At 32.2% G+C, this 11,760-nt stretch overlaps 1 protein-coding gene and 2 long non-coding RNA genes across 3 annotated transcripts; 2 read left to right on the top strand and 1 right to left on the bottom strand.

Annotated features, from left to right (window-relative positions):
• Positions 1 to 554: 554 nt before the first annotated feature.
• Positions 555 to 5,105, bottom strand: LOC103839930. Its single transcript, XR_004449358.1, has 2 exons — positions 4,658 to 5,105; positions 555 to 4,582 (listed from the first exon to the last, which is right to left on the bottom strand). It is a non-coding gene; the product is annotated as an uncharacterized LOC103839930 (long non-coding RNA).
• A 3,103-nt stretch (positions 5,106 to 8,208) lies between these two features.
• Positions 8,209 to 9,439, top strand: LOC117126659. The gene is made up of 3 exons (XR_004449357.1): positions 8,209 to 8,799; positions 8,912 to 9,053; positions 9,410 to 9,439. It is a non-coding gene; the product is annotated as an uncharacterized LOC117126659 (long non-coding RNA).
• A 72-nt stretch (positions 9,440 to 9,511) lies between these two features.
• Positions 9,512 to 10,868, top strand: LOC117126841 (kinesin-like protein KIN-7H). Its single transcript, XM_033275993.1, has 8 exons — positions 9,512 to 9,635; positions 9,747 to 9,839; positions 9,921 to 10,021; positions 10,115 to 10,228; positions 10,303 to 10,384; positions 10,471 to 10,538; positions 10,632 to 10,697; positions 10,773 to 10,868. The coding sequence occupies exons 1-8, from the start codon at positions 9,512 to 9,514 to the stop codon at positions 10,866 to 10,868; spliced, it is 744 nt and encodes a 247-aa protein (XP_033131884.1).
• The last annotated feature ends 892 nt before the right edge of the window (positions 10,869 to 11,760 follow it).

The raw sequence follows: 11,760 nt of genomic DNA, 5'->3' as shown, positions 1-11,760 counted from the left end.
ATAAGAAAGAAGATGGCGAAACCTCCAAAAACCCAAATGATAATTGTTTTTGAACGAGAAGAGGGGATCAATAGGCCCAAAAATACAAGCCACACAGACTACTCTTAGGTGATGATTGTTTAGATAGTTTTTAGATTTTATTTTTTAGTTTTTGGTTTTTGATTTTTAGTTTTTAGATTTTGGTTTTTAGTTTCTAGTTTTTGATTTTGCAGTAGATTTTAGTTTTTGAAAAAACACGAATGGTGATTTTGGTTTCTGACTTTTGGTTTTTGTTTTTATAAAATATTAAAATATTTATCTAAAATTTCTGATTTTTGTATAGTTTTAGGTTTTAGAAAACTTGAATGATTATTTTTGTTTGAGTTGAAATAAAAATTAGTAGTAAAATATTACTTACTATGAACAACAAATAATACAAAATATTACCACTTAAAAATAAATTTATTTTATAAGAGAAAATAATGCGAGCTAGATATATGAACCACAATTCTGATAGGGGAATTGCCACTAATACCACTTTCCTAATACCACTTTTCAACTTTACACTTTTCAACTTTACCATTAAAATTTTAATAGACAAAGTACCATTATACCCCTGAATAATTAAACCTAAATTACTCTCGTTCTCCCTCAATTCCAAATCTGAGAGTTTCCAGATTGATTTCGAATTCGACGGTGATCAAATCCGACGATCCTGACGAGTTCTCCGGACGGCGCTGACGAATTCTCCGACGAAGCTGAAAAACTCTACAAGCTCAGGCGAACAAGACGATCTCTCACTTTCTCCTCGATTGAGAAATAATGACGGTGGCGACGAGCATTGATTCGCTTCTGGAGAAGCTCAAACAGGAGGAGCTTTACCTTCCACCAAGTAATTGAGAGTCCTTACATTCTCAGAGCTGCCAATTTCTTCTTCCAACTCGTGCTTCTCCTCCGTCTTCTTCATTTGCCTCTGTAAGTTCACCATTTACGCTTTTCATGTTTGTATGCGTGGAAACATGAGCTTTGCATTTCACTTGAGTGGCTAGGATCGGAAACCTAATAGGAAATGATTTGGGGGAAAAGAAGTATCAATTTTATTGATTTGAGTTTAGTACTCGATGTACTGTATTGAGTTACGACGAAATCATTATCTTAGGGAAGATTACGATGTCATGTTCTCAGATTTCTATTCTTAGTAATCAATTACAGAACAATGGAATATCTTTAGTGCTTAGATGAAATGAAAGAAGTATATTGAGACTACTTCTACTTTTGGCCACATTCTCTGACAATTTTGTTGCTTTTTAATAGGAATTAAGTTTGGTTAGGTTGGCGTTGAATGCCCTGCAAGGTGTTCTTCTCTTATTAGCATACATAAGCTCTCTTATGGATTATGCTCTGAGCCAGCTGATAGGACAACCCACAAAAGTCTGAGCTTGTGGCATTGGTTATCAAGCACTGACGCCTTGGGACAGATTCTTTGAAACATAGGCTGTTTTGGTTCTTTGGTCTTTCTTCTCCATAACTTCGTAGACCCATTTCATGAACTTCAAGTTGGAAGTTGAGGGACATGGGGGAGCTGTAAAGTAGGTGAAAATGAAGAAGCCAATAACAAGAGCCACTATACTCTTGTTAATCAGGCTTTTGCTATTTCTGTGAGAAAGGTCCTAGAAGGCTATATATCTGGTCTGGATATATTATGTGCATCTGCAGAACTGAGACGTTCATCTAACATTGTGGTTTTGTAAACCCTTTATAAATTTTTATAAACCATTATAAATTCAGAAACCTCAAGTATCTCTCAATACTCAATCATCTCAATACTCAATTATACTTTTTTATAAGGCCTTATAAAAGAAACTGTAAAAGAATGATGTTCCTTAATAAGCAAAGAAATAGTGAAAAGTTGGTTAATTTGGTGATTTATAAACTCTTATAAATAGATTTATAAACCTTGTAAATTAATTTATGAACACTTATAAATAAATGTAAAAACTCTTATAAATAGCTTATAAGTTCTTGTAAATAGTTTTATAAACCCTTTTAAATAGTTTTATAAATATTTATATATGTTTTAAAAACTTTATAGATGGTTGATACAAGGTTTTATAAGCTCTTATAAAATTTATAAGTGATTTTATAAAGGTAACCCCCTTGAGGTATTTATTACAATTTTTATATTTATAAGGTTTTATAAAAGAAACCGTAAAACAATATATATATATATATATATATATATATATATATTTAGCCTTATATTTTTATGTTTTCATAGGGAAACACAATTTTTAAGAAGATTGGAGTTGCAGAAAGAGAGAGAAGACACGTGTTTTTGTATGTAATATATATGTTCTTGACACATATAAGAGAAACAAGACACATGTCTTTCTGTAATATATATGTGTAACACGTGTTCTTATAAGTGATTGTAAGCTGTAAATAATTTGTACTTTACATTTACTCTAGTTTCTTTTTTCAGAAAATTAGTAATGAGCATCTTCATGTATTTATATCACCGATTTTATTTTTTAAACTTATAATAGCTTTATGAATATTTTACTTCTAAATGTAAAGATTTATAAAATCTTATAAAAGATTTATAAACTCTTGAAAAAGATTTATAAACTCTTGAAAAAGATTTATAAAATCTTATAAATATTTATATATGTTTTAAAAACTTTATAGATGGTTGATACAAGGTTTTATAAGCTCTTATAAAATTTATAAGTGATTTTATAAAGGTAATCCGCTTGAGGTATTTATTACAATTTTTATATTTATAAGGCCTTATAAAAGAAACCGTAAAACAATATATATATTTAGCCTTATGTTTTTATGTTTTCAGAAGGAAACACAATTTTCAAGAAGATTGGAGTTGCAGAAAGAGAGATAAGACACGTGTTTTTATATGTAATATATATGTTTTTGACACATATAAGAGAAACAAGACACATGTCTTTCTGTAATATATATATGTATAACACGTGTTCTTATAAGTGATTGTAAGCTGTAAATCATTTGTACTTTACATTTACTCTAGTTTCGTTTTTCAGAAAATTAGTAACGAGCATCTTCATGTATTTATATCATCGATTTTACTTTTTAAACTTATAATAGCTTTATGAATATTTTACTTCTAAATGTAAAGATTTATAAAATCTTATAAATGATTTTTAAGACTTTATAAATGAAATTACCTTTCTAAATATTTATAAATGATTTTATAAAACCTTATAAATATTTGGTATATTCTTATAAGTGATTTTATAAAGGTTTATAAATCATTTATAGGAATATATATATAAACTATTGATAAAGGTTTATAAATGATTTCTGAATTTTCATAAATGATTTATAAATATTTATAAATTATTTATTATCTTTATAAAGTCTTATAAGGATTTTATTATGATGATATAATTTGATATGGTTTCTCTGCCTCTTCTTTATAAAACAATTATATCATTTCTCAGATTTTCTTAGCAAACAGAGGTACATCATTAACATCATCCACAATCAACTAAAGGATATATATATAGACTCGGTAAGATTCAATCATGATTCATGAGCAAATCTACACTCAAGAACAATTCAACATCCATAAATATTCTATAATTCACCACAAAATAGTTAAGTCAGAGAGAAAGAGAAGCATAAGATTCTCACTGCAGGAGGCAGGCCAAGCAGGACGATGGACGTAAAGCAAGCAAATCTTCTTGCTGGAGAAGTTTCTTGCTGCCCATAACACCGTCTTTTGCTCCTCTCCACGTCTTCCGCCGTAACCACGAAGATCGTCTGATCCACATCTAAAGCCGCCTCCGGAGACTTCCCCAACACTCCCCATTCTTCTTGGAGACACTCGCTCTTATTCTTAGCTATGAACTATACAGCAAACTCAATATCCCCACAAACCTCTGCTACATCATCTTGCTGTTTTCCACCACATGAGGAATATATATAAACTATTGATAAATATTTATAAATGATTTCTAAATCTTCATAAATCATTCATAAACATTTATTAATTATTTATAATCCTTATAAACGGATTTTATAAACTCTTATAAATGAATTATACTTTAATAATATATTTAAAAAACCTTATAGACTGATTTTATAAAGTCTTATTAATTGTTTTATAAACCATTATAAATAATCTTTTATTTACTATAAATAATTTACAAACATTTATATTAGAATTATAGACACTTATAATAGCTTTATGAATATTTTACTTCTAAATGTTTGTAAAGATTTATAAACTCTTAAAAAAGATTTATTAACTCTTATAAATTGTGTTATGAAGATTATTAAACTCTTATAATATTTTTACAAACCTTATATACAGATTCATAAACTTTTATAAATATATTTTTAAAACCTTAAAAATGATTTATAAGTTCTTATAAATAGTTTTATAAACCCTTATAAGAGCTTTCTAACATGCAAGATAATATAGATTAGCTAGAGCCCAAGCTGCAGCAAGACTACCTTCCTTTCCCTTGTATCAGAACTTTGCAATTGATCAACCTTCTCGGTGGGAAGATAAGGGACATTTTCATCCATCCTAGGACCAACAGAGCCTCTCCCACGTTTGTTCCTGTCATTTACAAAGAGACTCAGAAGATGAAGGAAGCTAAAGGTAACAGAAGCTATAGCAAATAGACATATATACCGTGATTGGAGAAAAGACTCAATTCTCATCATCTCCTAAACCTTCATCATCATCATCCAAGTACAATCTTTTGTCCAATGATGATTGATGAGTGATCTTTCTCTCCTCGTTAATGGAGCTACATTTCTTATCCAAACTCCTTTTCGAGAAACTACTACTCCACTTCATTTGGCTACTGCTGTTGCTGCTTTCCTCTCTTGATTTTATTTTGAGCCTTTCGTTTTCTTGCTCCTGAGTCTTCCACATCTCATTGGATTCTACCGCTCTGTTTGTTGTATTATGGTCAAGAAACAAGCAAGAGATTAGAGTAAATAATTAACATATTGAGCTACATTGAGTACTAGACAGACACGTAAGTCACAACTGTTAAGAAACGCAGAACCAAAAACAAAACTTTCAGATTCTGCCAACTTTCTTATTGTGAATCGACCATTCACCAACAATTAAAGCAAATGTGTGCTGCAGGATTGTGGCTCTCATATAAGCTTGAACACAGCTTCTCAGGAACTGAACATATCAATTACATTACAAAATAACTCAGATTTACAAAGGGTTATAAAGGGTCTTAAGTTGTCAAAACTCAATGTTTTCACAATCAGAATTGTTTATCTTAGATCGACATGTACAGATTAGAAGTCTAAAGCAATCTTGTTTGATTTTCGACTATAGTAACCACAAAATCGAAATTTCGCAAAATTAATCGACACAAACAAAAAAGGAGAAATTAGATGCATACCAGTTGGGAATCTTGTACAGAAGTAGGAGTCGACAGAGTGAACCGCAGAGTGAACCGCAGAGAACCGGTGGAATGAGAGAGAGATGGTGGATCTCCGGTGAATCGGAGGCAGAGAGGAAGAAAAAAGATCGCGAGAGAGAGAGAAAGAAAAGAGGATCGCGAGAGAGAGATAAGGTTAGGGCTAGTATGGTCTTTTGGTCATTAATGAAAAGTGTATTTGTGAAAATGTCTTCATACTAGTGGTATACTTGAAATGTGGTACCAAAGAAAGTGTAGAAGTAAAATTCCCCCATTCTGATATATATATATGACAACATAATTACTGCAGTTCAAAAATGAAAATACATAATTAAAAAGTTAAAAAAAATAGTTGTATTTTTAAAATATTTTATAAATCACATATTATTATAATAAAAAATATCAATAGCTAGTTTATTTAAATATACTAAATAAAATTTAATGTACTTTTATAAGTTCAGGAAAGTACTGTATAAAATTATAAATATATTTTGAATTCGGAATTTAAAACTTTATTATCCTTCTGGTTTCTCAAAAATTGGTTAATGATTTTTTGGTCTGATATTAAAAAAAATTATTTTAGAAGTTTATTTCTTGTTTAAAAAAATTAATACAAGAATATATATCACGAATTTTAATAAATAGTACCAATAGTAAGAAAAATGAATCTTACTAAACCTTTTTGATTACAGTAATTATCATTTTTTATTTTTTTCTTATATTAAAATATAAATAAAATAAAAGCAATTTAAAAAAAAATTGGAAACCCACCGTAAGATAAGAAAAAAACTATGAAAACTTGGCTTTTGGTTTTTGTGTTAAGAAAACAGTTATTTGCAAAAACTAATTTTCCTACATTTTAGGAATCTATTCTTTTAAAATTTTGATTGGTTGCTAAATGGTTTTTGGAAAAACAAACCAAAAACTAATCCAAAAACTACAAACAATCAACCTTTTAGTCAAATTCGTTTCGAGCGAAAGCAATAGATATGCAATGTACCAAACAAAATCAGTGCTGTGCGAAGATTTTTGGAGGCCTGAGACGAGTTAAAAATATATATTTACATGATATTGTTAATAATAGTTTTATTTAAATTTGAATCATATAAACATTTGAAATATGTAATATATATATATATATATATATAAACACTGAGTTTTTTTTGAATTTATTACATCAACGTTTCTGATTCTTCTTCATAAAAATGTTATAACTAAAAAAATTAAAATCATGATAAAAAATATGAATTTGTAAGTTAATAACAAAGATACAAATTTGGATTGAAATGTTGGTATCCGTTAAAAAAACACAAATCTTAGCATTTAAATTAAATATAATAAACTATATATTCGAAATTTCATATTTTTTTACCAAATTTCCATAAATATATAAAATAAAATTAACTCATAGTATATAAAAGAAGACAAATGTGGATTAAATATTTGCAATTTTTAGAAGTAGAATCTTTATTTTTATTTAAAAATATAGAGATATTGATAGTTATTTTAAACAGAAGTTAAATTCTGAATCAAATAAATATAAAATGTTATTAAGAGAATATTTTAGTACTATGTAAAAAAATTTTTTTGTAATTAGGGTCTCTGGAATTTTTACAAAAATTAGGGGTCCTAGTTAAATGCCTTTTGACCAAAAAAAAAAAGGTTAAATGCCTTTTTTTTTTAAAGGCTATAAGCACGACTCTGAACAAAATCACACCTTTACACGGATTACTCTTCAATTAAATTCAGATTCAAAGGGACTGAAAATACGGACAGTAGGACTTGGAGAAGATGACAATCTTGTTGGACAATATGGCTGCACGAAAGCCAACATTGAATTCGCAGCTCCCGCAGATTTTGACAGATCGCTGAAGATGGCTGCGAAACTTGCCAACCATCCTCCTTTAGAATTAAGTCCGTTTCTAGGTAAGTGCAAGACGTGTTTTTGCACATGGTTTTTTTTGCAAAATATTTCGTGTGTTGTTAGATGATTACAGCTCGCATGAAACCTCAAAAAGTAAAAGACGGGCCTGTTTAGAATAAACAAAAAAGAAAAACTTATTTCTGAATTTGTTAATTGTTCTGGGCTTGTATTTTTAAACAGGTCTTCTGGGCTAAGCCCAGCCTATTTGTGACGTAAGGCCTAGATATAAGAAGCGTTGACTTGTCCGCATCATCATGTGATATCTCATAATTGTGAGTCGGTATGGTTTTTGTCCATTTCCACATCATGTGCATGTCCCCTTTCATTTATTTCATTTCTATATCACCTTTCAAATTAATACTATAGCACGGAATTATTGAACCAAATATAAAAGTGCCCATCATACATTTACTATATCAGATATTAAATATTGTTTTTAATTAGCTATAGAAAACGATATATAATACTACAAAAAAACACTAGTCTCTTCAATACTTCAACTACCGACCACGCTATTAGTATTATACTAGTATTTATCTACGAACCAGCATGTGCTTCCTGTTAATCCCAAGTTTTGGTTGATAATAATAAGTCAACCGTACATGGATTTCAGCTTATGTTTCTGCATTTTTATTTCTACTATGTTTCAACAAGAGTGTGAGAAGTACGCATGCAGAAATAAATAAATAAAAGAAACGGCTAGTGGGTGATTATACTTTTTAATCTGTGATTATATCTTAATCTGCTTCACTGTGTAAATGTCAATCTGGAAAACAATCATGAAAAATCATTATTTTTACATTATAAGGTATATAAATGGCAACGAACTTAGGGTGTAAGTAAAAAAAATAAACACTGCACATGCATTGGCTTTTAGCGAAATACGTTATTTAAAGGTAGTCACTAAAATGGACAGCAGCGGGTCTGCAACTACCATGTGCTGTGTTTATTTTATTATTTATACATAAATTTATATGAATAACGATCGAAAACTCGTTAACGAAACTTAAAACAAGGTTAGGAAAAAGTGTTTGTTGGTAGAAAGCATGAAGCATTGCGTGCGGAATTAGCAATTAGCATTTACAAGTTTAATCAGCGATTGTGACTTAACATCGATAATTAGGTGAAGCGGAGATGAATAGAGTAACAAAACCATTTTTGTTAGTTTCGGAATAACAAAAGAAAGAAAAAAAAAAAACTGAGAGGGGTAAAAGGGTAATAAAGTGAAAAAAATGTTCTTAGTTTAGCGCGGCAGTTTGTAAAGTGAAAGGCTAATAATAAAAAGAGAGGAGGAGTTTGCCAGATTGCAGAAAAACGCCATTAACGATCACAGCTGTGCGAATCCGATTAATCCAGAGAGGGAGAGAGAGTCATAGAATATCTGGATCTTCTTCTTCTTCTTCATTCAGATTCTCTTCTCGGAGCTGCCTTTGGTTATCTTTATCTTCTCGGAGGGTAGACGAGGTAAGAAGAAGAAATTCATCTAATGCGTGTTACGTGTAGGAGGCATTGTTTTAATTTTCGACTCCATGTTTGCTGAATATTGTTTATTGGAATTTATTTTGTTTGGAGGCAGGTGTATGTATGTGTAAGTAATTTGTGAAATTTAAAACAAAAGATTCGGGTCGTCCTCACTGCACATGGAGTTAGCGTTGAGGCAGGTCGAACATTCTACAGAAGCGGCTGTGTCATCATCATCTTAAGGCCTCCTTCCTTAGGTAAATTTGATTCCATTCATAAGCATCTCATTTTTGTTTCTTTTGTATTCAATAAAATATATACATCTTAGGGGGACCATTTATACAAACCTCCGCAAAACCTATCCTGGAATAGTTATAATATGAATCTGTTTTTGTCTCTGTCTCCATAGTCCAGACTCAAGAATCTCCGTTTTCTGATCTTGCTCTGTAACATATTACTTTAGTATCATTATTAGTTTGGTAGAGAAAGAGACACACATGGTTGTTACCGCATGGAATTTGACCAGATGATTGATTGGACTCAATTATTGACTTATTATTACACTTTGCCTCCATTATATAATGTTTTCATTCTCATTTTTTCTACTCTGGAGGTATGATGATGACTACGGAAGCGGATCAGAGCAAGACCAAGCGGCGGCGGCGGCGGCGGCTGTGAAGAAAAGATTTCTGTTTCTGTTCGTCTGCGACCTTAAATGACAAGGAAATGTTGGAGGAATAATTCCCCTGACTGGGAGTGCATCAACTCTACACCCATCATGTACAGGAGCCATCTCTCTATCTCTGACCGTTCCATGTATCCTTCTGCTTACTCTTTTGGGTATTACATTCTTTTTTTTATTTCCCTTCCTTTCTTCATCAATTCAAACCTCCTCTTCCTTCCTTCCTCTTTCTCTCTTATTATTATTATTATTCTCTGCCTGCCTCTAGACAGAGTGTTCGGCCCTGAGTGTTGTACCAGGCAAGTCTATGACCAAGGGGCCAAGGAAGTAGCTTTCTCTGTTGTCATCAGTGGCGTTAATGGTTTGACATCTCTGGCATTTCACTCTTCCTCACGTTTTCTTTTTTATTCTTCTCTTACTTTATATTTCACTTGGTTTTCAGCTAGCGTCTTTGCGTACGGGCAAACAAGCAGTGGAAAGACATACACCATGAGTGGAATTACTCACTGCACTTTGGTTGATATATATGACTACATTGACAAGGTAATTTAAGAGAACACAGCCTCATATCTCTTACCAGCCGATTCTATATTTGTTTCCGTGTGGGTAGTTAATTTATCTGCTTACTGTAAGCAGCACAAGGAAAGAGAATTCATTCTAAAGTTCTCCGCCATGGAGATCTATAATGAGTCTGTGCGAGATCTCTTAAGTACAGATAGTAGTCCGCTCAGACTTCTAGATGATCCTGAGGTAAATATAATATTTTCATTCTTTTTTGTTTTGTTTGGTAATCTCTCATACGAAGTTCATTTTCCTTCTGACAGAAAGGGACAGTTGTTGAGAAACTCACAGAGGAAACTCTGCGAGACTGGAATCATTTCAAGGAGCTCCTTTCTGTTTGCGAAGGAAAAGACAGTCTAAATCCGGTATATCTAAATTTTCTAATTAGTTATGTTTTGTAATAATTTTCATGGTCATTTAATCATTTTCAGCTCAGCGGCAAATTGGAGAGACAGCTCTGAATGAAGTTAGCTCCCGGTCTCATCAGATTTTGAGATTGGTTAGGCATCTCCTTGATTTATATTTTTATGGTTTAAAACGCTGCATTTCTTTGTGAGCTTTATATCTTAGTTCTTCTACTACTTTCTTACAGACAGTTGAAAGCACGGCTCGTGAATTTTTCACTAACGATAAATTTAGTACACTAACAGCAACAGTGGTAAACTCTCCATCACATTGTCTGCTAAAAAAATGTTGTTGAAAAGGATCTATAGAGAATTACTTGGTCCTGCAGAACTTTATTGATCTTGCTGGAAGTGAACGTGCATCTCAGTCATTATCAGCCGGCACAAGGTTGAAAGAAGGTTGTCATATAAACCAAGTTTGTTAACGCGGGGAACTGTCATCCGTAAGCTAAGGTTGGCTTCTGAGCACACTTAGCTTCTTCCATAACGATTCTCTTTATTTTTTTTCTTTTTGCAATCACTAATTATTATATGGCTAATATTTCATGCAGTAAAGGAAAACTGGTCACATTCCATTCAAGAAATGCAAAACTGACGCGCATACGTCAGTCTTCCTTGGGAGAAATGCCAGACCGCCAAAATTGTACCATGAGTACTGCAAGATCCATGTTGAGCAATCAAGAAACACGCTTCTATTCGCGAGCTGTGCAAAGGAGGTGACAACGAATGCACAAGTCAATGTCGTCATGTCTGATAAGGCTTTAGTGAAACACTTGCAGAGGGAGTTGGCTAAACTGGAAAGTGAGTTGAGAAGCCCTGGTCAGCCTTCGGTTGCCTCTGACACAACAACTGCATTACTGACGGAGAAGGACCTCGAGGTTGAAAAGGTAACGAGACAAAGCTCCACCAATCACCCTATTACGATAATATTATAGCTCATGTTCACATTCCAATCACTCTGTAGTTTTTCTGAAGATTTGAGTTGTGAACTGTTTCCATTTATTGCAGCTCAAGAAAGAGGTATTCCAACTAGCACAAGAGCTAAGCAAGCTCGTTGCGAGATTGAGGATCTTCGACGAATGGTTGGAGAAGGAAACAAGGACCAAAAGAGACACTATCTACAGAGGTAAATGTATGTTTAATCTTTACTTAAATCCACTTTACTTTCCAACTTATTAAATTTTGTTTCCTGTCTGCTGCACAGGTGGTGCTGGTGGAACATCATACCCGAAGCTGAGGGTGCGCATTACATGGGACTCTGAGAATACAACACCATTAAGCCCTATATCAGCTCCACCGTTCCAGCTTGTCTCCACG

Source organism: Brassica rapa, chromosome A07 (genome assembly GCF_000309985.2).
Source record: "Brassica rapa cultivar Chiifu-401-42 chromosome A07, CAAS_Brap_v3.01, whole genome shotgun sequence".
Taxonomy (NCBI): domain Eukaryota; kingdom Viridiplantae; phylum Streptophyta; class Magnoliopsida; order Brassicales; family Brassicaceae; genus Brassica; species Brassica rapa.
This window is presented reverse-complemented; position numbering and strand designations above follow the sequence as displayed.

Coding starts and splice junctions, on each gene's coding strand:
- LOC117126841 (XM_033275993.1), top strand. CDS start 9,512: ATGACAAGGAAATGTTGGAGGAATAATTCCCCTGACTGGGAGTGCATC. Junction 9,636..9,746: donor TCCTTCTGCTTACTCTTTTG/GGTATTACATTC, acceptor GCCTGCCTCTAG/ACAGAGTGTTCGGCCCTGAG. Junction 10,022..10,114: donor TATATGACTACATTGACAAG/GTAATTTAAGAG, acceptor TACTGTAAGCAG/CACAAGGAAAGAGAATTCAT.